The following is a 26476-nucleotide window of genomic DNA, read 5'->3' on the forward strand; positions in this document are numbered from 1 at the left end:
GTTTCTAGTCCTTTGTTCTAACAAACATGCTACAAGGAGTATCTTTGCATGTAGAGGACTTTTCCAGCCTTGTGAGCGCATCTGTGGGATAAATCCACAGAAATGAAATTATGCTTTGCATTTTGGAATTAAATTTTCTCCATAAAAGTTGTACCAATTCACCCACCCACAGCAACAAGACCTCGTTTCCCCTCATACTCTCTAACAGATTGTTTTAACAAGGGTTTTTATTTTTGCCAGTCTGATAGGTGAAAAAGAATACTTTTCATTTGCGTGCCTTTTTATAAATACAGTCAAGTATTTTTCTTTTGTTGAAGAGCCATTTGAATTTCCCCTTCTGTGGAGTCTCTGTTCCTATCCTTTTATCTCTTGGTGGTCTTTTTATGATTCTGAGGACTTCTCTATTGAAGAAAACGAGCTCCTTGTCTGTGGTATGAGTTGCAAATATCTTTAGTCACTCTATGATGCTTTGAGGCATGTCTTCTGTGCCCCAAAAATAAGACAACTGGAACTGCTGTCTCTTTGGTTCCTGCGCCTTCCTAACTGGGAAATCCAATGGCCTTTCCGTGTATTCCTTCGTGCTTCCGTGATTTCAGCATCCGACTCTGCGGACCCATCCTTCCCAAACTCTCCTTTTCTTCCTGCATCACTACTTTATCCTGGATCTTCTCCCAATTTTCTGACTGTGACTACTCTTAATGCTTCTGAAATTCCCATTACAAGTGCCCTTGGGAGAGGAGGTCTTGAACTCTGCAGCAGTGCCCTGGGGCTGAGCCTCTGCAGAGTGTAAGGGGGTTTTTCAGCCCCTTACGTCTAGTGGGAGGTGCAGCCAGTGGTGCCTTGTCTGAATCCAAGGCAGATTTGGGACGTTCCCGGGCTCTTCTTTTCCATTCCCCACAGCAAGCTCAACAAGTCTGAAATTAGTCTTACCATATCCGCTCTCTCCCAACTGCTCCTCGCCACTTCCTCATTTCCCTTGGGCTCCCACCACTCTCCCAGCCTCCCTCGGCCTGAAGCCTCAGTCTCCCCAGCCCAGCACCGGCAGAGACCTACAGACTCTTCTGTGCAAGTCTCTTCCATTCCTCTGCTCCTTCCCAGCTCCGCTGTCATCATACTTGTCACCACGTGCCCCCTCTCATCAGCATCCCCTCAAAATCCAACACTTCCTCCTACCAAAGTATTGTCCACCCAACCTCCCGCTGCTCAGGAAACCGCAGGTCCTCCCCTGCACCGTCCCGTACCCCGCTTACTCCCCAGCAAAGGACTCTGCACCAAGCTAGAACCCAATTAATGAAACCTGGATCCAAACGAGGTACCACGTAGTCCTAGTACTGGCAGATGGCATTTCCCAAAGTGAAAAAACTCTCTCCTGTTCTGCTTTAAAAATACATACTATATACTATATCGATCTATCTCTCTGTGTATATAGTATAATATACATACTATACATGTACATATATACTTAGCTATTCCTTTGGACATATCGGTGTTTTTGGTGTATGCGTGTTGCCATTGTTGTTTTTGTCTCTGTTTAACTTAGTCAGTCAACCAGAATGTACTCTTAGTCTGGTCTCGCCAGCTCTTTCCCTCCAGCCCCTTTGCTTGGCTTTCAGTTTTGCTGCAGCTGTACCCTCCTGCTAAGGCTCCTAGAGGAACCAGTGACAAGGGCCCATCTCTAAGACCCGGATCCACGCTCCTGTCCCAGGGCCATCCAGCAGTGCCAGGCCAGCATAAACCCTGGCAAACGTTGGCCCATGTCCCCAGTTCCACCTTCACGGCCCTGCTCTCCTCTGCGTCCTGTTCCACCAGCACCACCGCCCAACACACACATCCAAGGACACTGCAGGAAATGGGCCTCCAGCCAGGCGTCACGGCAGAGCCTTCTGACATCCTAAGAGATCCTTGGATGGTGGAAGGAGTGCCGGCGATTTAGCATTTCTTGGGGTCAGCACCCCTAGTCTACTCGCTCAGCACCACCCACCATGACACACTCAGGTTTACAAGGATGTTTGGGGCAGGGGGTGCGGGGATGGAGTGGTGGGGGCAGTAGACGGGAGAGAGCGAGAAGAGGGGCATCTGGAAGGCAGGATGAACTCACTGCTGCTCCAGGCGGGAGAAGGAAGGGAGGAGAAAGGTGAGGCGCTGGGAGGGGTGGGGAGCGCTGGGCTGGCCCAGGAGGGACGGGGCACGGTGCAAGCAAGCGCGCGTGCGCCGCGTTGAAGTGCCCGTCACGTCGGGGCAGCAGGACAGAGCCCAGGGCGCGCGGAGCCGCCCAGTGTCCCGCTCCTGTGACCGCAGCCATGACGGAGAACTCGGACAAAGTGCCCATCGCCCTGGTGGGACCCGACGAGGTTGAGTTTTGTAGCCCCCCGGTGAGTACCGCCTGGGAGCCCCAGACACGCGGGGCCCGTATCCCCTGTCCCGGGTCAGCGATTTGTGTCACCGAATTGGGGAGCTGGGAACAAATGTGGGCGCCCAAATGTGGGTTTGGGGTGGCGCCCCACGCGTGTGCGTGTGCAAGGGGCCTGGCATCCCCAGTCTGGTGTGAAGGGGAGGGTGGATAGGGAGGAAAGAGGGGGCGTTGGGTGGCAGGCGGAGAGAGACCCGCGGGGCGATGGCCCTGCACCGCGAAGTTTGTTCAGCGCACATCCACTCCCGAGCACCAGGGACCCATGGACGCAAGCGCGGCGAAAAGGGCCGCCCGGAGGAGCCCCGGGCGAGCTGTCCGACACCCCCAATGCGCTGGGTCGCCGCGCGCGGACATGACAGTCCCTCTCCCGCCGGCCCGCAGGCGTACGCCACGGTGACCGTGAAGCCCACCAGCCCCGCGCGGTTGCTCCAGGTCGGAGCCGTGGTCCTCATTTCGGGGGCGGCGCTGCTGCTCTTCGGGGCCATCGGGGCCTTCTACTTCTGGAAGGGGAGCGACAATCACGTAAGTCCGGAGGGCGGCTGCCGGCTTGCGGGCACGAGTCAGGGTGCGAGAGGCCGGGAGGGGCGCGGGGCCTGGGGGCGCGCGGGACAGCGGGGTCCTCTCTGTCACTCGCGTGTCCCCTCCTAGGTGGCGCCAGAGCGGCCCCCTCGCCCCAGCTGATGCTTTCCCCTCGGGGCCTCCCGGGTACCTTCCCCCTTCTTCCAACCAACTCCACGATGCGGCTTCCCACTCACGGGCAACTTTGCAGAAAAGCCAGTCAGGGCTTTATGGGAAGATGTTAAAGACAGAGTAGCGGGGAAAAGCAGGGGACGGTTCCAAGAAAGTTCTTTTTGGCCCATCCCAGCCTGGCGTCTCCGCTAAGCAGTTGAGTGACCATGGGTAAGGCACATCCCCTCTGGCCTCGCTTTACTCATCCTTAGGAAAGAAATGGAACTAAGCCCTCTCCCAGCTGAGAAAGGCTGTGAATTTAAGACAAAGACAGTGGAGGGACATTCAGACCCAATAAGGGGACGAATTTGACCTCTCAGTAGCGCTGTCTCTCTCTCTCCCTCCCTCCCTCCCTTCCTCCCTCTCCCTTCTGTCTTCTCTCTCTCTCTCTCTCTCTCTCTCTTTCTCTCTCTCCCTCTCTCTCCCTCCCTCTCTCTCTCCCTCTCTCTCTCATCTTTTAATGCCCCCTTCTCTCATGCAGTAAGGGGAAAAAAAAAAAAGATCTAACTTCCTTAAAGATGGCAAGTGTCTTTAAAAATCACTTCTGGCTTGGTCACATGTGATTTAATGGTAAATGTTTTACTAACTGCTGTCCTACTTTCTTTGTATGCAACTATTTATTTTAGAGCTCAGTTGGCTCTCAAGGAATCTAAAAAGTGTTTCTGACCCAACTAAGCAAAATACCCGTGTTTTTGTTAAATACTCTGAATTTTGTTCACCTACGTAAAGGGAGGCATTTTATCTTGATGACCATTGCCAGGCTTGGTATAAGTATTTCAATTAATGGAAAAGAATTCCATCTCCAGGGTGCACACAAAGGGCTGTTTCTTAATCACTACCCTCAGAGGATCTGTGACTGCTGTTTCCCGTTTCTCTCCCACCATGAAATTCAAAGCATGAATGAATCCCAGTACTTAGAGAAAATGGTGCTGAAAGCAATTCAGCCATTTTACACATCACATCTTCTGCAGTCACGGCATAATTTGTATTTTTAACTCAAATGCCTAACGTAGATAAGCATGCCATTTAGCAGAGTCTGTTTTAGAGACTATATCAAATTTACAAGCATCGATTTGGAAGATCAGAATTGCACAGTATTTTGTGTATATTTGAAAAGTGCCGTAATCTATTTGTATATTTTAAATATAGAAGCTGGGCCAGATGCTCACATTTGAAAGCAGCATATCTGAACATGAGAACGATGTCAGTATCTCCACCTCCATTAACAGCAGGGTTTAGATTGTCATCCCTTGGGAAACTGTACCATCTTTGAATGTAAATGCTATCTTTTAGATGACAAAACTTCAATGGTATAGGTCCTTTGGGTACAAAAATAGCTTTGCTTTTTAGGAGGGAGCGGGTAAAGATTTTGGTCCTGGTATGTATGAAAATGAACACCATTTGGCATTTAATTATTCAAGGCAAACACAGCTAACTGACAAGCTTCTAGAAAGAGAGATTGAAAGATCGCCCTGAAAGAGCAGGGCCTCCTTTTATCATAACTTGTACTTTACTGCAAGATGGTTGGTTGTCTGGTTCAAGAGAGCAGTATTAAATTCTAAAAATACAGAGGAATAGTTTATCACATTTTATTGCCAACAATCAAAGTTATCCCTGTCTCTTATAGAGGCAGGAAAATGAAGAAAATCGTGGTAGGTTTGTTTTTTTTTTTAACTCCCAAAATATTCCATGCTGATCCATTACTTAAGTCTGAAAAACAAATCACAAAATACTAAATAGAGTAAATTTGGCACCGTCTATGCATAGCACAGGCACAGGTCTGCTTTCCCTGAATACAAATGTAAATGGCCCAAACAAAGCATAATCAAGTCTCTGTCAAACAGAAAGACATCCCCAACCAAATGAACTACCCCCTCTTTGGGGATTATCTATGCCTCTGCTGCTCTATATTGGTTTATAGAGGAGAGCCAGCAGTAATTTACCTCCTATGCCTTTCATATGGGTAAATCCCCTTAGGACAGGTTTACTGGAAAGCAGCTAGAGAATTCTGAAGCATTGGAGTGCTAATAATCAGGGGACAAGCGACTGGGCTCAAATATTGAGGCCATGCTTCATCCACGTTATTGTAAATGGAACAAGGCATTGAAATATGGGAAACGCCCACCAATATGACATAACTGACAACCCTACCCCGTGGGATGAGGCGAAGACATCATTGCTCGGGGACTTTATTCTCAGCCTGATTTTTCAAGACATTGTCCCAAACATGATGTAATTATCTTATGAACCCAGGCTTTATTAGAAACTCATTAGCAAACCTCCTTGGCTGTAAAAGGTACCATATTGAGCAGACTATTGGCACATAATAAACTTTCTTTGTGCTTGGACAGAAATAGCCTTAGGTGCTAACAGCTCCATCAGTTTGGAGCAGATAATGTGATTACTGCTCCACCAACCGAGCCACTTTCTGAGCTCAGGGCCCAGTACTTCGGAAATAACTTCCGACTTTTTACCACCCCCCAACCCAAGGCACTTCAGGAGGGCACAAACCTCCATTGCTGCCCCATGCAGACAGTGTACTGCTTATGAAAGCCGGGCTGCAGCTACATTACAAAGGACGCCTCGTTAGGGAGCTTCTGCTGGCGGGGAGGTGGCGAAGGGTGGTAGAGGAAAGTGAAATTAGGATAAAAGCCACAGTTCTAGTGTTGCGATCTTGTCTCCTCAAGACCCGCTAAGAATTTGCAAACAGTTACTTAAATTTAGGATTGCTTGAGTAGTAAAAAGCTTATGTGCAATGCTTAAAAAAAAAAAAAAAGAGCCTCTTGTCTCATGAGTGAAGGAAGGACACTCGTGCCAGCAGAAACTCACATGCGCGTTGTCTGCCATGTGCCCTTGGACAGCCAAAATTAGTTCAAGTGAATAGGGGCTGCTCAGAGAGCACAGGGGCAGAACAGAGCCTGCTTTCTGAGCTTTACCTGCAGAAAGCCCTGGCTCAGCCAAAGAAAACAGGTTTCCCCAAACTGGCCGATGGTGAGGACGCCTGAGGTGCAAAGTGAAAACAGATTGCTGGGCTCTGCTCCCGCTTCCCCTAAAGCAGAACCCCTAGAAGTGGTTCTTTTTTAATTTTTTTTGCGGTACGCGGACCTCTCACTGTTGTGGCCTCTCCCGTTGCGGAGCACAGACTCCGGACGCGCAGGCTCAGCGGCCATGGCTCATGGGACCAGCCGCTCCGCGGCATGTGGGATCTTCCCGGACCGGGACACGAACCCGTGATCCCTGCATCGGCAGGCGGACCCTCAACCACTGCGCCACCAGGGAAGCCCCTAGACGTGGTTCTTATGATCGGGTGAGCTGTGAAGACAGTGTCCTGCAGGAATCGGAGTTCATCAGAACGAGGGAAGGAGGGTCGCTGAGAATGAGGCTGAACTGCACGCCGGCATTTTCTCTTCAACTGACAGAGGGCTGTTACCTAAAAGGGTACATGCTAGCAAAGCCGTTTCTACGTCTCTGCTGATAAACTAAAATAGCACCCTGTGGGTCTTGCAATAATGAGTTTTCTACAAGTAATGATCCAATAACAACAGATACTTTTCCCGGGGTTTGTCCATGCTGCGGTCAGCCATTCGTCATAATGAGGGAGAAAATCAGACTTGAATTGAATCTGAGGTCTTTGCAGTTCTGACCTACTGACCTGACACTAAGTAGCAAGTGTCTTTCATCAGTTCCCATTCCTTCCCCTTTAAAGATTTTATAGCTTATATATCACATAAGAGATATATTATATATCATATATAAGATATAGATATATACATATATATACCTTGAAGAAAAAGGAAGAAAAGATAAGAAAAGGAACCCACCTACTACCCCATGACACAGAGAATGTTCTAGAGCAGCGGCATACTGAACAGGAGCAGTGTGTGAATTACTTTTTAAACTATTGTCCTTACCAGATGTCTAAACTAAGAGAGCCCTTTGGATCATCTAATTTAGTGGTACACTGTAAAAAAAATTTCTAATGGTGGAATTTTAAACAAGATATTACTCAGAAATCCAACACATAAAAGAGATCAGAAGCAGAGCTGCTCTGGTTAAACTGCATGGGGCTGGGGCTTGGGGTGGATAAAGGAACCTCACAGTCCCACCTACTCTGCTCCCCTCACCTCTGGACCACCTCCATGAAGCCCCAGAACTCTAAGGACATAAATGAAAATCACCTCTGAGGGGGCTTACCTGGTGGTGCAGTGGATGAGAGTCTGCCTGCTAATGCAGGGGACGCGGGTTCGAGCCCTGGTCTGGGAGGATCCCACATGCCGCGGAGCAACTGGGCCCGTGAGCCACAACTACTGAGCCTGCGCGTCTGGAGCCTGTGCTCCGCAACAAGAGAGGCCGCGATAGTGAGAGGCCCATGCACTGCGATGAAGAGTGTCCCCCACTTGCCACAACTAGAGAAAGCCCTCACACAGAAATGAAGACCCAACACAGCAAAAATAAATAAATGAAGTAATAAACTCCTACCCCCAACATAAAAAAAAAAAAATCACTTCTGAGGTCCCACTTCATTGTTTTACACTCAAGGTAACTCCCAAGACACAGGGATAAGGGGTGTGGCCATCATTTTTCTGATTCCTGGGCCAGTGCTCTTGGACAATGCCAAGCCTCCCTCTCTTCTCCCCACAAGTCTCGTAACATAATGCTTTATGACGCCATGTCTGTCCCACAGAGTCATTAAAATGAGAACCTCTTATTTTGAGCTGAAACAGATGTGCACATTGATCTTGCTCTCTGTAAAGGCTACTCTATCTCAGGCATATCCTAGTCCTGCCTGCAGTTCTTACTGTATACCACACTCCACGCCAAAGCTTGACTGAAGGACTTAAAAAAAATACCTTCAAAGTGACGTGCCACTGCAGATTTGTTCAGATAACAGCCCAGTTAACCCTCTGCCTCCTCAATTTCCATTTATCCATCAATGGGTCTTAACTCTGGCTGCATAGTAGAATTGACCTTCAGAAAAAGAAAGATCTGTGCTCACACCCCATCCCCACAGGCTCTGATTTGATCAGTCCAGTGGGGAGAACCTAAGCATGGTAGCTGGAAATTCTACTAAGATGCTTCTACATGTAGCCAAGATTGCAAATCACTGAGCTATTTGATTTAGTATCAGAGACTATCAAAAGCTTTACTTTTAAGATATTTTTTAAGAAATCACGTATTAAGTGATTGGTCTATGAATAAAGTCCTCACAGATAACTAAGATAATCATCCTTACTATTAAGAATGATTCAGTGTATCTCTGAGAAATAGGAAGGCTACTTTATATACTGCAGATCTAAAGATAAGCCCTGAATTACTCTAAAAGGGAGGCATCACTAACTCTGATGTTCTCTTCCAGATTTACAATGTCCATTATACCATGAGTATCAATGGGAAATTACAAGATGGGTCAATGGAAATAGATGCTGGGAACAACTTGGAGACCTTTAAAATGGGAAGTGGAGCTGAAGAAGCGATTGAAGTTAATGATTTCCAGAATGTAAGTATATTTCATGCATTTAGGAGTTTAACCAGGGAAGCCTGGGAGACTTCTCATTCAGGGAGAAGGAGCGCCCCTCACACACATCCAAATGGGAAGGAACTGTTCTTTTTGGCAGCCATGGTACCACTGACCCACCTGCACCGTGCAGCGTATTCTCTCTGAGAGAGGACCACTCTGTGTCCTTTACATTTTCAAAATGAAAAAGCAACACCTTAGCATTGAAAAAAAAACAAGTTCTTAGAACTATACAAAGTCTTGGCAGAGGGACTTCCCTGGTGGCGCAGTGGTTGAGAGTCCGCCTGCCAATGCAGGGGACACGGGTTCGAGCCCTGGTCTGGGAAGATCCCACATGCCACGGAGCAACTAAGCCTGTGCGCCACAACTACTGAGCCTGCGCTCTAGAGCCCGCGAGCCATAGCTACTGAGCCTGCACACCTAGAGCCCATGCTCCGCAACAAGAGAAGCCACCGCAATGAGAAGCCCACGCACCACAACAAAAAGTAGCCCCTGCTCGCCGCAACTAGAGAAAGCCCACGAGCAGCAACGAAGACCCAACGTGGCCAAAAATTAATTAATTAATTAATTTTTTAAAAACCTTAAAAAAAAAGTTTTGGCAGAAAGACTTGCGAGAGCTATTTCTTTCCAAGCAGCTTTCTTAACACAGTGAATAAAATGCTCAAGCTCCTCTAGAACATTGCAAGGTCTGAGAGTGGCACTTGTCAAGAGGAGGGAAACTTTAATGACCTAATAATCTCATCAACAACAGGTGGGATCTATTGATACATGTTTCTCAATTCTTCAGATTTCCCGTTTAATCCAGGAAGTGAGCGTGGAGAAATTCCCCTGGTGTATCATCTGCTTTCTGACTATGGCCTATTACAGATGAAACCTTCGAGTCTCCTTTGAAAAGGGCACACATGTTTGCTTTCAAAAATTCAATTTACAGGCAGTTGGAGACATTAAGCCACGCATTGATGCTTCAGTGGACATCTGTGAACCGAAGTGTCACTGCAGGCCTCCTCTCTGGATGGCCACCATAAATATCTTCCTCTCTTTCATGTTCTGAGATGAGAAAGAGGCATCACTGTTTGTGCTCTCCTGTTAAATCTGTAGATGGAGTCGGTGAGACTTCATGAAAAAAGGCTCTTGAAAATAATGTCTCTCCTGATAGTTTATTGGCCTGCAAACATCTCATCGACCTGTCTTCCTCTGACTGATGAGAAAAACTAGAGATGCTTTTCATTCGAAGAAAGAACTCCCCTTGTTGAGACCCAAACACACTTCACAAGCCCTTTTGAATAACAAACAGATGCTAACCTCAGAGCCCGGCTGATGTTACACATTATTTGATGATGACAAGGGCTGGCTGTGTTCAGCGTGGGCTCTGCCCCGGGGCCAAGCTCTGCAGCCCCATGTGTGCGTGGCTGCATTTCGCTTAGTCATAGCTTTGCAGATGGTTCTGGTCAAGGCACAGGGATAATTTCTCTGGACCTATGAAAGGCTTTTACTGCAAGACCGAGGACAAGGTAAAAGGGATGTTTTCCTTTGCACTGCTCAATATAAAATTATAAAATGTGACTCCCACACATGCTTTATTCATCCAACCCAGAACAAAATTGAATACCCAGGATGTGCCACAATATCAAGATATGCAAAGGTGGTTATGCAGTTAAATAAGAAAAGATCCATCTCTCTCAAGATATGCATGTATCAGGAATATCCTTTTAAAAGTTAATCCTGGGCTTCCCTGGTGACGCAGTGGTTAAGAATCCACCTGCCAATGCAGGGAACATGGGTTCGAGCCCTGGTCTGAGAAGATCCCACATGCCACGGAGCGGCTAATCCTGAGAGCCACAACTACTGAGCCCACGTGCCACAACTACTGAAGCCCGCACACATGGAGCCCATGCTCCGCATCAAGTCGCCACAATGAGAAGCCTGCGCACCGCAACGAAGAGTAGCCCCTGATTGCCGCAACTAGAGAAAGCCCGCGCACAGCGAGGAAGACACAATGCAGCCAAAAATAAATTTACTAAAAAAAAAATTTAATCCCAAACCTATATTTCTGTTTTATAATCCTTTGGTTCTAATAATGGTATTGATTGTGTTTTGTTCTCAGAGGCCAATGGGGCCACACATATTTTATAAACTGATCAATCGTCTTTGAAAGTTTCCATATTTCTCTAAGTCAGAACTGGTGAGTAGAACATTTTTTTGATGGATAGAACATGTTATGGGTTTAAATAAGCCCGGACTTTTGAAAACCCATGAATCAGCCACTATGGTACCTGCAGTATTACTTTCTCCTGTATTCCAAACTGTCAGTCAAATTCAGGAAGTGCTATTGGAGCCCACTGTGTGCAAGGGATGGTGTGAAGCATGGAGGATGCAAAGATGACTGACACTTGTTCCCTCCCTCAAGGACCTTACAGTCCATGTCCAGGAGGCGGACATCCACACAGAAGTGGCTTCAGGTCAGGCCGGGAAACACGCTGCCATGGAGCTGTGAACAGAAACGTGGAGCCATCGAGAGGAGGAGGCCACCGCTGTCAGTTGGGGGAGGGAGCAGGTTTTACAGAGGTGGCGAGGAAGCCGAATCCAGTCTCTGAAAATTCCAACCCTGAATTAATTTTTGGAGACAGAGTTTTGGGTGAAGTAGAAAAGAATAGCTTTATTGCTTTGCCAGGCAAAGGGAGCCACAGTGGGCTAATGCCCTCAGAACTGTGTGTCCCAACCTGGAGGGGGGAGTGAGGAGTTTACAGTAATGGTTCAAAAAGGGTGTGATCAGCTCGTGGACACTCTTCTGATGGGTTGGTGGTGAGGAGTCAGCATCATCAACCTTCCGGTTCCAACTGGTCTGGGGTCTACAGGCTTGTGGGCAGCACACAGTTAACTTCTCCCACCTGGAGGGGGTTTCAGTATCTGCAAAACAGCTCAAAGATATTGTTGTTTGTATCCCTTGATGGGGAACCAGGACCCTGCCCCAAGGCTGCACTATTGTTTCTTGACTGTTCCTCCCTGGTCTCTGCATCCCTTCCCTTCCTTAATTAGCAACTGTTTGAACCTGCCCGTTGGAACTCAGGGAAGATCCTGAAGGCTGAATGATGCCTATTTCCTGTAACCAAAGAAATAGGGGACACAGAAAGGCTTCTGTGCCCGGGAGCCCCACAGAGACCTGCTCATTATCAGCAACAGTTGAATCAGGTCTGGAAGAATGGAAGAAGAATTTTGGCCGGCAGAGAAGCTGGGGCAGGGCTTTCCAGGCCCAGGGAAGACTACGCAATACCCGTGCTCAGGTCTGCTCCCAAGTTCTAAGTAGCCCGGGAGGTGGCAAAGATGAGAAAATGGAGTTGCAGGTGGGGCCAGAGTAGGAAAGTTTCTGAATTGTAAGTGAACAGCCTTCCCCGCTAACCCCACCAAGACTGTAGTAGAGCCAATGGATAAAAAAAGCCCCCTGAGAGGGAATTAGCACTGAACAAAGGGCTCCAGGCTCTACACTGTTAGAGAAAAGGTTGTTCAGGACACTTGTTAAAGAAGGTGAGGCGGACTTCATTCAAGGCAGGCTACTACCGTGGGGTTTTGTAGTAGGAGAGAGAGAGTGGGCTCAGCCCCGAATACAATAAGGAAAAGTGGGGATTTATAGCCAAAGAACAGGGTGGAGGTGTTGGTGGATGGAAAATTACTAAGAGGTTCTTTGCTAAACTGACCTAACAGGATTTTTGCTGCAGGCAGGTCAAGGAGATCAAATATCCAGGTTGATCAGACCAAGGCTGACTCAGCAGGATTCTTGCTAAAACTGGAATAAACGGGTCAAGACAGAGCCCAAGGTTGGGGCCTAGTAAACAGAGAACCCAGAGGAGCCTGACTAGAGTTAGGTCAGGAGAGTCTTTGTCAATACCCTGTGGAACACAGAAGCTAAGTTTGTTGATAACATATGAGTTACTTTCTAGAAAGTTACACCCTCAATAGCATGAGTGATGTTGGTCTAAGCCAACCCTCTCAGACCTAATGACCCATTTATATAACAAAAATCCCGGTTAGAAATTAAGATAGAATAAACTGATATATATAGATTTTCACTATACAACGCTTTTGACTTTGTGTATATTTGAAATTTTTAATTTAAAAAGCTGGGAAAAGGGAAAAAAGTGGGGGGGATGGGAAAGGATAGCGCAACCTACCTGGTAGGTAAGTAGGTTATTGGTTTCAAGAATCAGTATGGCCCCCAACTATAACATAAAGAAAAAATAAATCGAAAGTAATTTATAATAAAATTTGGACTTGAGCCTGATGCACTAGAAAACATCATAAAAGTCATATGCTTGGGTCACTGTCTGTGCCACAGCCTAAAATGCAGATTGACCTAAGTGTGTGTTGACAAATTAAATACCAGGTAATTTTCTCAAACAGTAAACGAAAGTACCATTTTTTCTCCATTTGCACAGTAATTCCAGTCCTAGGAAACTGGTTGTACATTAAGACTATACCAAACATCACTCTTTTATATGTAAAACAGTGTTATGTTCTAGGCACAGATGCTTACCATCAGGTTTTTCACCCAGGGCTCTAGGTGGTTGGTTCTTCAGGGCCCCCCTGAGCTGGTTGGGATCTGACACCCCTGGGCCCCACCCAACAAAAGCCCAGAGAGACCCCAGTTTTTGTGACAATAAAAAACTCCCTCAAAAGTTTCTAAATGGCCCCCTGGGGAAAGGACCCCTTGCCCTCCTTGGAAACTTCTGGTTTAAGCCACAGAAATAAATGAGATCCCCTAGAAAGAAAAAAATGGTGCAGCTAACATGAGATTAGCCGACTCGATAAAAGGATGTTAGATCACTGGGATCCTCACTCATTACCTTTTTAGCAAATTTCTTCATTATCACCAGCTTCTAAGGTTTTGTTTGTTTGCAAAAACAGGATATTTTCTTGACTTTCCCTTACCTCTGTTTAATCTCTTAACATGTCTGGCTGTTTGATATGGATTTGTATCTAGACAGGGTGGTTAATAAGTGTGAACTGCTTCCCACAGGGCCCATCCCTATGGGGTTTCGGTTTTCTGTGCAGCCTGTAGACTGTCAGAACTAACTCAATACATACTACACTCACATTCAGGGCTGTGAATCCTTCCAGAGCGTCAGTTCTCTCCCTGGGGATATGGTAATAGCTCTATGGTGTTTCCTCCCTGGCATCTCAGATTCAGAGGCTATGAGAGTTTGAAGTTAAAAGAACATATCGCATAGAGGGGCAGTAATCCCCCTCCCCTGCCTTCTGTTTTTCAAACCATGCACCCTAGATTTACAAGTAGATTAAGAACAGCAGACCTTCCAGAGATAGCATGGTAGAGAGCAGTGGTTCACCTAGTGTGTTCATTAGGCCACCAGCAGCAGCAGCACCTGAGTGCTTGTTAGAAGTATACAGTTTAGCCCCCACTCCAGACCTCCTGAATCAGAAACTCTCGGGGAGGGGACCAACACAGTATTTTATTTATCAAGTCCTCCAGGTGATTGGAATACAAGGGAAAGTTTGTGAGCCACTAGTACAGAAGAAACTTGGGTCCAGAGGCTGTGTCTTAGTCCCTTGAGGCTGCTATAACAAATTGCCATAGACTGAGTGACTCTTAAACAACAGAAATTTGTTTCTCATAGTTCTGGAGGCTGGAAAGTCCAAGCTTAAGGTGCCAGCAGGTTGTGTGTCTAGTGAGGGTCTTGCTTTCTGGCTCACAGACAGCTGTCTTCTCACTGTGTCCTCACATGGCAGAAGGGGGAAGGAGCTCTCTGGGAAAAGGGCACTAATCCCATTCATGAGGGCTCCACCCTCATGACCTCATCACTTCCCAAAGGCCCACTTCTGGGTACCATCCCATGGGGGGTTAGGTTTCAACATAGGAATGTGGGGGGACACAGACATTCAGTGCATAGCAGGCTGTTTCAGTTCTTTTAAAACTTTGTTACCCTGAACAAGTTTCTTTCTCCCTAAACTGGTGGTCCTCAGCTCCAGCTGTACGTTATAAACACATGGGGAGCTTTTAAGCATGCCAGTGTCTGGGCACGGCCCCAGGCCAATTAAATGGGAATCTCTGAGGAGAGGCCCAGGCCTCTGTGTTTTTAAAATCTTTCCAGGTGATTTTGGTGCAGATTCGAGACCCTCTGCAGTAAGCCTGGAGTCCATCCTCTGTAAAGGGGGGTCGGGGGGGGGGGTCACGCCGCCACCTCTCTCTGGGTGAGAGGTGACACTGGGAGGAATAAGTGAAACGTGTTACATGTGTATGTGGCCAATCAGGCTGCAAGGCAGATAACGAGAAGCTTCAGGAAGAAGGAGCCTTTCCTTCTCCTCTCCAGTCTGTCACCCACCCCATTTTGCAGGGCTCCTGGCTCTGAGATTCCATATGGTGTAACCGTCCATGAATATCCTCAAGCAGGAATGACGTTTGACTTCGTTCTTCATTTAAGAGGGCTGACTCCTGAGCCAGGCCCCTAGGTTGATAAAGGCTTTTCTTCTTCCCGCTCCTTGGTGTTGACGTTAGAACAAGTTCTGTATCTTCCTGACATTTGTCTCAGCTCAACAGAAGATTGATCAGTTGAGATGTTCAGATTTGTGTTGGTATCTACATTATGATGGCATAAAATTTGTAGGTCTTTAATACCGCTTTTGGCCACTCACTAGTCATGAAATTAACCAGCAGAGGGAAAGTAAACACTCTTGGGTCAGAACATACCGTTATGCCTGATGCGCTCCGCGGGCGGAGTCAGTGCCCAGCTGTCAGCCAAGACTGGAGCCTTGCGGCTGAGGTTTCCCTTGAGGCTGTTCCCTAGGCAGAGGAGGAGACACTGTTTATATCTCACAGGGGATGAAAACAAAACGTCCAAGTCCTTGGATAAGGTCTAGGAGCAAAATTCAGTTCCCAGTGTTATAGAAAGCTACTATTTACTCTGGGCTCAGCGACTTAGGAAAAATCCGAACTGATGGAATTAATAAATTGGACCAACATCTTTTGAGAACCTTTGTGGGAGCACCAAACAAACAAAAACAAAAAAGAAAACATTCAGATCGATCTCAAGCTTAGAGCTGCGTAGGGAGGTGACATTCACAAGGAGCAAGGGCCCTGAGAGCCAAGTGCCAAATGAGGGATGAAGATGGGAGGGCTTTCAGGGAGTTAGAGAGCGGGAAGCTCACTTAGCCTGGGATGGCCAGAGAAAGCTTCACAGGAAAGATGGCATTTCATCTGAGCTTGGCAGGATGGATGGAGCAATGAACAGCTCTGTCAGCTTGGAGGCAGCCCCTGGCAGGGGCCTCCCCATCACACGGTCTAAAGCACCATCCCCTGTCACTCCTATCTCTGCACTCTGCTTTATTTTTCTCCATAGCACTTAACGCCACCTGACTTTATCTCTGTTGTTTTATTTTTGGTAAATAACACTAAAAGATAAGCTCCATGGGGGCAGAGACTCCATCTGTTTTGTTCATCCCTGTACCCAGGACCTGGAATGGTGCCTAGCTCACAGTAGACACTCAATACACTGAATAAATGAATGGATGGATAGACGGATGCATAAACTTTTGTTTCCTAGGGCATCACAGGAATCCGTTTTGCTGGAGGGGAGAAGTGCTACATCAAAGCACAGGTGAAGGCTCGAGTTCCTGAGGTGGGCACCGTGACCAAGCAGAGCATCTCCTCTGAACTGGTGGGTACCAGCCTGCACCACACAGCAAGGGCTTTGGGCAGACATTGAAGGTACAACCCTTTCTGTCTCTAGTTCCTGGATAGGTTCATGACCAGAACATAAGTTCTCTTTCTTCTCTGCCAAAGGAACTTAATTATTTTGGTCCTACTCATTGGTTCCAAGTGATCATTCTTACATGATGTAGTATAATTGGAGGTTTTGGAAAACCAGATTTTAAAGTACATAAAGGGGATTGGTCATGACATGGCCCTTATTTGCCTGATGTTAGGGAACTATCTGATCAGTGATTACGACAACCTAAAGGGGACTTCCCTGGTGGTGCGGTGGTTTAGAATCTGCCTTCCAATGCAGAGGACGCAGGTTTGATCCCTGGTCAGGGAACTAGATCACGCATGCCGCAACTAAGAGTTGGCATGCCACAACTAAGCAGCCCACCTGCTGCAACTAAGACCCAGTGCAACCAAAAGAATTTTTTAAAAAAATGACAACTTAAAGGACTTCATGGGCTTCCCTGGTGGTTCAGTGGTTGGGAATCCGACTGCCAATGCAGGGGACACAGGTTCGAGCCCGGGTCAGGGAGGATCCCACATGCCGCGGAGCAACTAAGTCCGTGAGCCACAGCTGCTGAGCCTGCGCTCTGGAGCCCGCGAGCCACAACTACTGAGCCCACGTGCTGCAACTGCTGAGGCCCGCGTGCCAAGAGCCCGTGCTCCCCAACAAGAGAAGCCACTGCAATGAGAAGCCCGCACACTGCAACAAAGAGTAGCCCCCGCTTGCCACAACTAGAGAAAGCCCATGCGCAGCAACGAAAACCCAACGCAGGCAAAAATAAATACATTTAAAAATAATAATAATAAAGGACTTCACGTGTTAGGATCTTTTCATTAAAGGGGCCTCAGGAGCCTCAAGCCTCACTCCAGCCTCAGCGCCGCTCAGCAGGGGGATTTCCTCCTGAAAATTCACCATAGCTGATCCCTTAGCCTCCGCTGGAAAGCAGCAACAGGGCGCTCCTTCCCTGTGCATCAGGCACCTTCATGGGAGGTAGTTCTAATTGTTTTGCCCTACGTTGAGCTGAGTGACTCCCTCTGCAATTTCTTCCCACTGGTTCAAGTTCAGCCCAAGGAGGCTACTCAACATATATCGAATTCCTTTCCTACGTGTCAGGCTTGTGAGGTGCTTTAAACGTTGTTCATCCATTTATTATTAATAGCTTGCCTTTGAGCTTGGCTTTATAAAAATTTATGTTAAGAATTGCACACAGAGTTATAAAGGCACATGTAACAATAATACCTTACACTTATTTGGTGCTTTAGGGCTTACAAAGTAACCGCATTCGTTCTCATCTTCCATTTGAGTTGCGGCAGGATAGGGTGGGAAAAAAATGGACTTTGGAAAAAGTGCGTTCAAATCCCAGCTCTGACCCTTGCTATGATGTGACTTCAACTCTTTGAGCCTCAGATTTGCCACCTACAAACTACAGTGTGCGCCCTGTCCCCACGGCCCTGAACTCGATAGACAATGAATAGACGGCTGCTGCTTTCATTCTTAATTTTATTATGATCACTTTGATCTTTCCAGTATCCCCGAGAGGGAGATATATCAGGCATCAGCTCCCTCAGGGCAGCTGAGGAAAAACAAGAATAAGCAAAAGTGCCTGGAAACTGTCCAATTGTTTGCTCTCCTAGGAGCAGCCCCAGGTGTCTCAAAACAAGAGCTAAAACCAACCCGTGAGTTTTAAAAGTTGGCTCTCATGTCCTCAGTATCTCCTCTACTCCCAGTTTCCCCACCATTCATCCTGTGAGATGGGTTCCAGCCCTTCATCCCTCTCGTGATTCTCCTCTGATCATGATCTGGTTTGTTCCCCATGAGCTGCGCCCTTCAGAACACAAGTGTGGACCCACTGATACAGAGTCTAAAAATGAGACGGAGACCGCCTGTGTTCTGACCTTGAACATCCCTTATTGCATTACCTTTTTTTTTAATGGTCCTATCACTCAGTTTCTGTTATGAAGCCTTTAGTGAACTAATAACTCTTGACATTTCCCCCATGAGTGGATATAAAGAACCAACTCCTCAACCATAGCCGACCGAGATCTTATCATAAGTTTGCAGTTCATTTTCTGATTTTTTTAAAAACAAGGTGGGGATTTTTTTCTGATTTTTTTTTTTTTTTTTTTGGCTGCGTTGGGTCTTCGTTGCTGCGTGCGGGCTTTCTCTAGTTGCGGCGAGCAGGGGCTACTCTTCGTTGCGGTGCACGGGCTTCCCATTGCGGTGGCTTCTCTTGTTGCGGAGCATGGGTTCTAGGAGTGCAGGCTTCAGCAGTTGTGCTCATGTGCTCAGTAGTTGTGGCGCACGGGCTTAGTTGCTCCATGGCACGTGGGATCTTTCCAGACCAGGGACCGAACCCTTGTCCCCTGCATTGGCAGGCAGATTCTTAACCATTTTGCCACCAGGGAAGTCCCTTTTCCTGATTTTTAAAAACAATACTTTGTCATTGTAGAAATTTGGGAAATACATAAAAGAATAGAGAAGAAAATCACCCACAATTGCATAATCCACAGATAGCTAATGTTAATGTTTTGGTGGATTTTCTCCATGTGCAAATGTATGTGATATTCTTTTCATAATTGAAGTTATACTGGTGTACATTCTTATTATTTTCACTTAACTTTAGGTCTTCTAAAATGTAGATTATAATGGATGTATTGTATGTCATCATATGATTATAATTTTAAAAGTCTTTTGTTCTTGAATACAGGTATCTTCAATTTTCCATTTTTCAAATAATAATAATAATTCAAAATAATTTTTTGAATACAGATATAATTCACTGTGGTGAATAGTTTTGTATTTAAATCTTTGCCTCTGAGTCTTTTCTTAGGCCATAGAGGTGAATGCTTTTTCTCGTGTTTTGGTTGTTTATAGGGTGTGTGGTGGCTTCTCTGGTGGACAAAACCAAATTCAGGCAACGTGTTTGTGGGAATCAGGAATGTGTTTGGCTGTCAGTAGCAGCACATTACACTTAGAGTGACTTAGACAAATAAGGATTTTTCTCCACAGTAAGTAATGTGGAGGTAGGCAGCCCCAGACACTGGCACCGTGGCCAGCATCTCTGATTTTTTCGTCCTTTCCTTCCAGCTCTAAACATCAACCACGCAGTCAAGTAAGGAAGGCAGGAAGACGCTGAGTAGTGTCAACCGTGGTTTCTCTTAACTCGGGAAAAGCTGGGTGCCTTCTCAGCCCCACAACACACTTTAGCGTGGATCGCATTGTCTAGAGCTGGTCACACGGGCACCCCTAGCTGCCGGGGAGTCTGAGAAAGCAGGTGTCTCCCCTGGGGCCAGCAGATTGCTGCCACCAACAAAAGCAGGATTGTGTTGCAAGGAAAGGGAGGGAGGGAGGAAGGAGATGGGTCGGCAGCTGAAAGTATGTGCCGTACGCTTTTTATTTAACATCATACACTTTTGTGTGTGTGTGTGTGTGGTACGCGGGCCTCTCACTGTTGCGGCCTCTCCCGCTATGGAGCACAGGCTCTGGACGCGCAGACTCAGCGGCCATGGCTCACGGGCCCAGCCACTCCGCGGCATGTGGGATCCTCCCGGACCGGGGCACGAACCCGTGTCCCCTGCATCGGCAGGCGGACTCTCAACCACTGCGCCACCAGGGAAGCCCAACATCATACCCTTTTTATTTAACACCCCTAGCTTGTAGGTTGCGCACACGTGCATTCTTCCTATCGCCCCATTCTGTGCCCACACACTTTAGGTTGTGATGGGGTGGATTTATGCACCACTAGCTCTCATACATTTTTCATCAGTTTTGTATAACTTTTATTTTATTTATTTTTTAAAGAAATTATTTTAGGCTACGTTTATTTGGGTCTTCATTGCTGCGCTCGGGCTTTCTCTAGTTGCGGCGAGCAGGGGCTACTATTCATGGCGGTGCACGGGCTTCTCATTGCGGTGGCTTCTCTTGTTGCGGAGAACAGGCTCTAGGCGCGTGGGCTCAGGAGCTGTGGCTCACGGGCTGTAGAGAGCAGGCTCAGTAGTTGTGGCGCACGGGCTTAGCTGCTCTGCGGCATGTGGGATCTTCCCGGACCAGGGCTCGAACCCGCGTCCCCTGCAGTGGCAGGCGGATTCTTAACGACTGCGCCACCAGGGAAGCCCAGGTTTGTATTACTTTTAAAAGCTCCTATACCCAAAGAACATTCATTTCCTGGATGGAGCCATTTAACTTAAGGTAAATAACTGGATTACCTGAGTGTTAGCTACCTCCAATAACTTTAACTTGTTTTAAGGCAGCCAGAAGCCTGAGAGAGAAAGCATAAATGAAGTGCTGCTTTTAGCTAAAAAATAAGAAAATATTTTAATTTCTCCAACCTACAACCTATTGCAAACTAATAAATGCATGAAAGGAGCAACCTGGCAAAATAAATTTGTCTCCTAGGTTATCAAACTATTCTCAGCATCTCGCTGTAGGAGAAAACTCAGCATTTAGCTTTGAAATCTCAGTGGTGTGCTTGATGCAGAGAACATCTGAAATACGTTTTGTTATAGCTGGGAAATGTAGAAATGGTTTATGTTAAATACTACTTTGAACTGAAGACATTAAAGAACCAATTGCCGGCTTTTTCCATCGTGGTTTGGCAGTGGCAGAACAAGCCCCCAAAGGACTTTCACTTCACACGAAGGGCTCCTCTATCCTTTATCAGATTCCAGAGTCCGTTCAGTTGCTTTTCCTCTAAAACATCTTTGATCAAAAACATCAGGTTAACCTAAATCTCAAAGTTGACATCAAGTAATTTTCACTTCCACTCAGGACGCTCATGTTCACACATTCGAGTTATCCAAAGGCAGGATGGCATGAGGGGTGTGGAATGTTGTGAGAAAAGCTACAGAGAGAAGAGATTAGAACTTCAGAGTGCGTGTGTGTGTGGGTGCGTGCGCACGTGTGCAAACGCGAATGCACACACATATACACAGAGAATTCTCATTAAGTTTTCTTTTAAATTTTGTTGAAGTATAGTTGATTTACAATGTTTTGTTAACTTCTGCTTACAGCAAAGTGACTTAGTTGAACAGATATATATTCTTTTTCATATTCTTTTCCATTATGGTTTATCAGAGTGTATTGAATATAGTTCCCTGTGCTATACAGTAGGACCCTGTTGTTTATCCATCCTATATATACTAGTTTGCACCTGCTAATCCCAAACTCATTAAGTTTTTATAGGGCGAAATAATCTTTTACCAACACATGAATCTTAATATGCAGCATGTTCCATGCCCACTTTGTTCAGTGCATTTCATTTTCACTTACTTACAGGAAGGCAAGATCATGCCTGTTAAATATGAAGAAAATTCTCTCATCTGGGTGGCTGTAGACCAGCCCGTGAAGGACGACAGCTTCTTGAGTTCTAAAATCTTAGAACTCTGTGGCGACCTTCCTATTTTCTGGCTTAAACCAACCTACCCCAAAGGTAACATTTTTAATTCTTAAGACGCTGCTTGGAATTCTCCCTGCCCTGGTGAGGTTCCTGTGAGCCCCTGCACAGGCCCAAGCATGTGACAAGGAAGATGAATCCGGGTGCACATCACAGTGTCACAGTAATTGGCATGAGACATCAAAGGGAAGGGAAAGGACAGCCGTGAATGTCGCAGGGCAGGGCCAGAGCAGCGGGGTGACAGGAAGCAGGGGGGCCCGGAACACCTCTGCCTTACCTGCGGATTTTATTTATGACACTCCCACTGCTTCCGCTCTGCCCCTAATCTCTGTTGTTTGCACTTTGCAATTTTACATTTTTTTGTTCCTAAAGCAGAGAATCAGGGGTCTAAGAAGCTGTTACACCGCCGAATCCTTATTATGGTCAAACCTTGAATTCTGGGGCAGCCAAAAGCAGCTGTGGGCGTAGGCTGAGATTCCTTAAGTTCAAGGTCCACTTCCAAGTCCGGGGAAAATAAGTGAAGGGCCCCTGGGGTTCAGAGCTAGGTTGGAGCACCCTGTGGGCTGTTTCCGGGTGGAGAAGGGCAGCTGATGAGCTCTGCAGGCCAGGCTCTTTTCCTGGATTTTGTCTGTCTCCAGGGCTGCTCTCTTGGTTCCCATCCCAGTCACCCCACTGGCCTCCCAAAGTCCTACTTTGTAGCTCTGGCTCAAGCGGGGGGAAAAGGCCCCTCTCCTAGCACAGCCTAGATAGGCTATGTTCTCAGAAAGATTATGTTGAACTCAGAGAGAGAGCAGCATGGAAATAAAGAAAACACAGGAATTAAAACCACCAGACTTAGGAGAGGGGAACGAGCAGTTACTATTTAACAGGTGCAGGTTTCAGTTTTGTAAGATGAAAACTGTTCGGGAGATAGATGGTGATGACGTTTGCAGAGCCATATGCCTGTACTTAATGCCACTTAACTGTACACCTAAAAATGGTTAGAATGGTAAGTTTTATATATATTTTACCACAATTGGAATAAACAAGGACTTCCCTAGCCGTCCAGTGTTTAAGACTCTGCGTTTCCAATTCAGGGAGCATGGGTTTGATCCCTGGTCGGGGAACTGAGATCCCACATGCCACGCACGGTGTGGCCAAAAATTTAAAACACACACACACACACTCCAGGCTTCTGATTCTGCCATGGCTAACTTATTCCTACAGTTCACAAGTCTTATTCAGTTCCAAAGCTTGGATAAGACGGTTACTTTTTAGCCCAGGCAAAGCAAATAGGATGCAATTTATAAGCTGCTGGAAGTGGCTGACTGGAAGAGTGGGCTGAGAATTCCAAAGCTACACGCATGCTCAGTGAGAAGGAATCCTCTGAGCGGTGTCTGCCACAACTCTAGGGGCTGCCAAATGGACCATCGCTTTTGCCATCCTAGGTCTTGCCCCAGCGGGTGGTCGCAACTCAATTCTCTGGCCATTTACAAGTTCTGGCTTTCAGTTCCCCACTTGCCTCCACGTGGAATGGGCCTTCTTGCCTTCCACTACCCAGGAACTCCTTCTCCAATACCTTGTCACCTTTTCCAGTCAAGGACAAAAGTTTCCAACTCTGCTACATGTAGCCCTCTCTCTGATCACTTTCTGTTTGAGGACATGCTTCTTACCCAGAGAGTTCATTCATGGATTCATTCATTCATTCAACAAACATTTATTGACACGTTTATTATGTGCCATTCATTTGTTCTAGGCACCTGGAATGTGCTGATGAACAGAAGAGACAAGAATCCATGCCCCCCAGGAGTTTTACATTGTAGCTAAAGGGAGACAGTACATAAACACTAAACTAAAACAAGGAAATCGTATGGGATGATCCAAGGTTCTATGGAAAAAGAGCAGGGCAAGGGGTCTGGGGGTGGGGTTGGGAAGGCAGCGCTCTTGGCAGTGCTGGGATGACTGATAAAATGAGAACCGTCACCCTCTGGGAAGGAGCTTGTTTCCTACATCCAAGATGTGACTTGGCCCCTCACAGCTAACAGCATGACCGAATCTTTTTTTTTTTTGCCGCACTGTGCAGCATGCGGGATCTTAGTTCTCCAACCAGGGATCGAACCTGTGCCGCCTGCATTGGGAGCACAGGCTCTTAACTACTTGGACTGCCAGGGAAATCCCATGAGCACATCTTAAGTATTCAATTATGTATCATTAAGTATTAATTACACATCGTAAGTATTCAGTCATCACACCATCCATCCAAGAATTACATGCATTACATACAACACCAGAAAAGTAGAAACCACCTAAATGGCCCCAGATTTGAAAAGGATTAAATAAGTGTTGGTGTAGTCATAGGATGGAATATCATAGACATTAAAAGTGAGGGAATTTTTTTCCAGTCTCATAAATGCAGTCATATTTTACAATAAAGTCAACAAAATGAAACCCTCCCTGAGGATGCCTGGCTCCCCGCCACCTAATTCTAATAAAAGCCTCCCAGCTCCAGGGTCCAGCAACCCCTGCCCTTGGATCTTTATGCTGGCAGGTTATCAGTGTCATGTAGCCATATCATCAGAGACCCTGGGAATGACGCTGTACAAGGTCAGAGGAAAGCGGGGAGGGGGGTGGGAGCTGAAGTCTGCTGAGCTCGGGCTGTGTACCAGGCACCGTACTGTGCTAGAGCTTTACATCTTGTCCTCATTTAATCTTTGCCAACAACTGTCCAGCTAACTAGTAATATTCCCACTTTATAGATGAATAAACTAAGGTTCAGAGATTGAATCACTCTCCTGAGGTCATTGTTAGTTAAAACAAGTGGAGTTGCTAAAAAAAAAAAAAAAAAAAAGGAGTGAAGTTGAGGTTTGAATCCAGGTTTCCCTGATGCCTCTCCAGCCCTGCCACAGAAACCAAGAAGCTATCTGGGGAAGCTATGCACGGCTGGACGCACATGCATGCCCTTACAGATAACATAGCATCATATCATCATCATCACCTGATGTTTGAGGGCTTATGATATGCCAAACACTATGCTAGAACCCTTAGAAACAAATTCTCCTGAACTCTATTACTATCCTCTGAATTAGATACTATTATTATCCCCGTTTTACTGAAGAAGAAACTGAGACTCAGATGCCAAAGCCACCCTGTGTGATCCTCTCTCCATTCTTGTTACTCGGCAGCCATCAGTCCTGCTGCAGGACCCATGAGGCATTGTGGAGGATGAGGGCAGTGGGCTGGAAGCCAGAGAAGTTCATGTTCGACCCTCTTCTCTGCCACCTTCTGTGATCTCGGCCAAGTCACTTGGTCTTTCCGAGCCTTGTTGCCCTTTTGTATAAAAGTATCTGCTTATTCTATCCCAAATGATTTTTAAAAGAATCAACCAAGATAATAGTAAATCCTCTGAAAACTGTAAAGCTTTATACCTATATAGTAAACTCATGAGGAATGTGTAGGGCGGCAAGTAACAGAATAGCAGACCAACAGTGGTTTCAACAAATACGGGTTGACTTTTTTCATACAGCCAGAAGTCTGGAGGTAGGTTTTTTGCACTATCGTCAACTCTCTTTCTAGCTCACCATCTGCTATCTGTGGCATGCTGGCTTGTCATCCTTGTGCCTATCACTTCTGGTCACATAACCCAGATGTCACATCTGCATTCGAGGAAGACGGACGAGATGGAGGAAGCTGTATCTGTCCCCTTTTAGAAAGCAAAAGCTTTCCCAGAAACTGCACTAGCATAGTCTGCTTACGTGTCATCTGGCCATTCCTAATTGCAAGGGAGTCTAGCGAAATAAGTGCTGTTTTACTTTCTCAGCCCCTAAGTAGAGGCAGGCAAAGAAAAAGGGAACTGAGAATGGATTCTGTCAGTTATCTTACAACACCTGCCTCAGTTAGTATGATAAACCAAATTCTGATTATCTGATGTTTAACTACTAACCCAAGACTGTGAAACATGCTTTATTCTTATGAAAATCATTAATACAAATTTAAATAGGATCTGGTCGTATGTGTTTTAATATCCTTTTCTTATGTTTTTCACCCTGATAAACACAGAATTTCCTTAATTATTCAAATAAAGGAATTAACTTACAGCAAGTTTTGGGTTTTTTTGGGCAGAAATCCAGAGAGAAAGAAGAGAATTGGTAAGAAAAGTTGTTACAACAATGACCACAAGAAGATTACGCAGTGGCCCATGGGGCAACCCAGGGCCTGGAAGACCAAATAACGAAACCAGACCCAGTGTTCAAGAGGATTCAGAGCCCTTCAATCCAGACAACCCTTACCACGTGTGTACTGGTGTTTGTATGACAGGTTCAGATGACTGCACTAAACCCAGCACTGAAGCAGTGATGTTTCTGCTTGAGATTTCAAATAAGCATCTAGTATTCAACTGAGACTTTTACCCAATTATTTAAAAAAATACATCTTTCGTTTGTTGCAGGGTTTATAAATGAGGGTAACAACTCCAGCATTGCTTCTGTAGTGTAAAATCCTGATTGGTTGTACTCCTTGTTCAAAGTTGTTTTCTGTGCTCTCCTTTTTTGAGTCACAGGCGAATTTATACAGACAAATTCATATCAGGAATTTGATGATTTAAAAATATTTCCGAGAGTGTGCCCTGCAGGCAACACACAGGATGAAAGTATTCTCTTTCCTCCTTTATATCCACTTTATTCGTCCATTCAACAGACATTCGTTGAGAACCTGCTCTTTTCCAGGCCCTGTGCACACAG

General features: G+C 46.3%; 1 protein-coding gene across 7 annotated transcripts in view; it reads left to right on the forward strand.

Moving 5' to 3' along the window:
* Positions 1-2285: 2285 nt before the first annotated feature.
* CNMD (chondromodulin) overlaps positions 2286-26476 on the forward strand; it is a gene marked incomplete at its 5' end in the record, with an annotated part of 28095 nt that continues 3904 nt past the window's right edge. For 2 of the 7 annotated variants that reach the window (XM_082675417.1, XM_082675418.1), the window contains 6 exons: positions 2301-2372; positions 2792-2932; positions 8496-8636; positions 16205-16318; positions 21644-21797; positions 25836-26029. In XM_082675417.1, coding sequence (XP_082531543.1) covers positions 2301-2372; positions 2792-2932; positions 8496-8636; positions 16205-16318; positions 21644-21797; positions 25836-26029 — 816 coding nt within the window. Of the gene's footprint in view, positions 2373-2791; positions 2933-8495; positions 8637-16204; positions 16319-21643; positions 21798-25835; positions 26030-26476 lie in introns of all 7 variants that reach the window. The other 5 variants (XM_082675421.1, XM_082675422.1, XM_082675423.1 and 2 more) reach the window with 4 other exon arrangements.

This window comes from Grampus griseus (genome assembly GCF_964374135.1).
Source record: "Grampus griseus genome assembly, chromosome: 18".
In the NCBI taxonomy this organism is placed as follows: domain Eukaryota; kingdom Metazoa; phylum Chordata; class Mammalia; order Artiodactyla; family Delphinidae; genus Grampus; species Grampus griseus.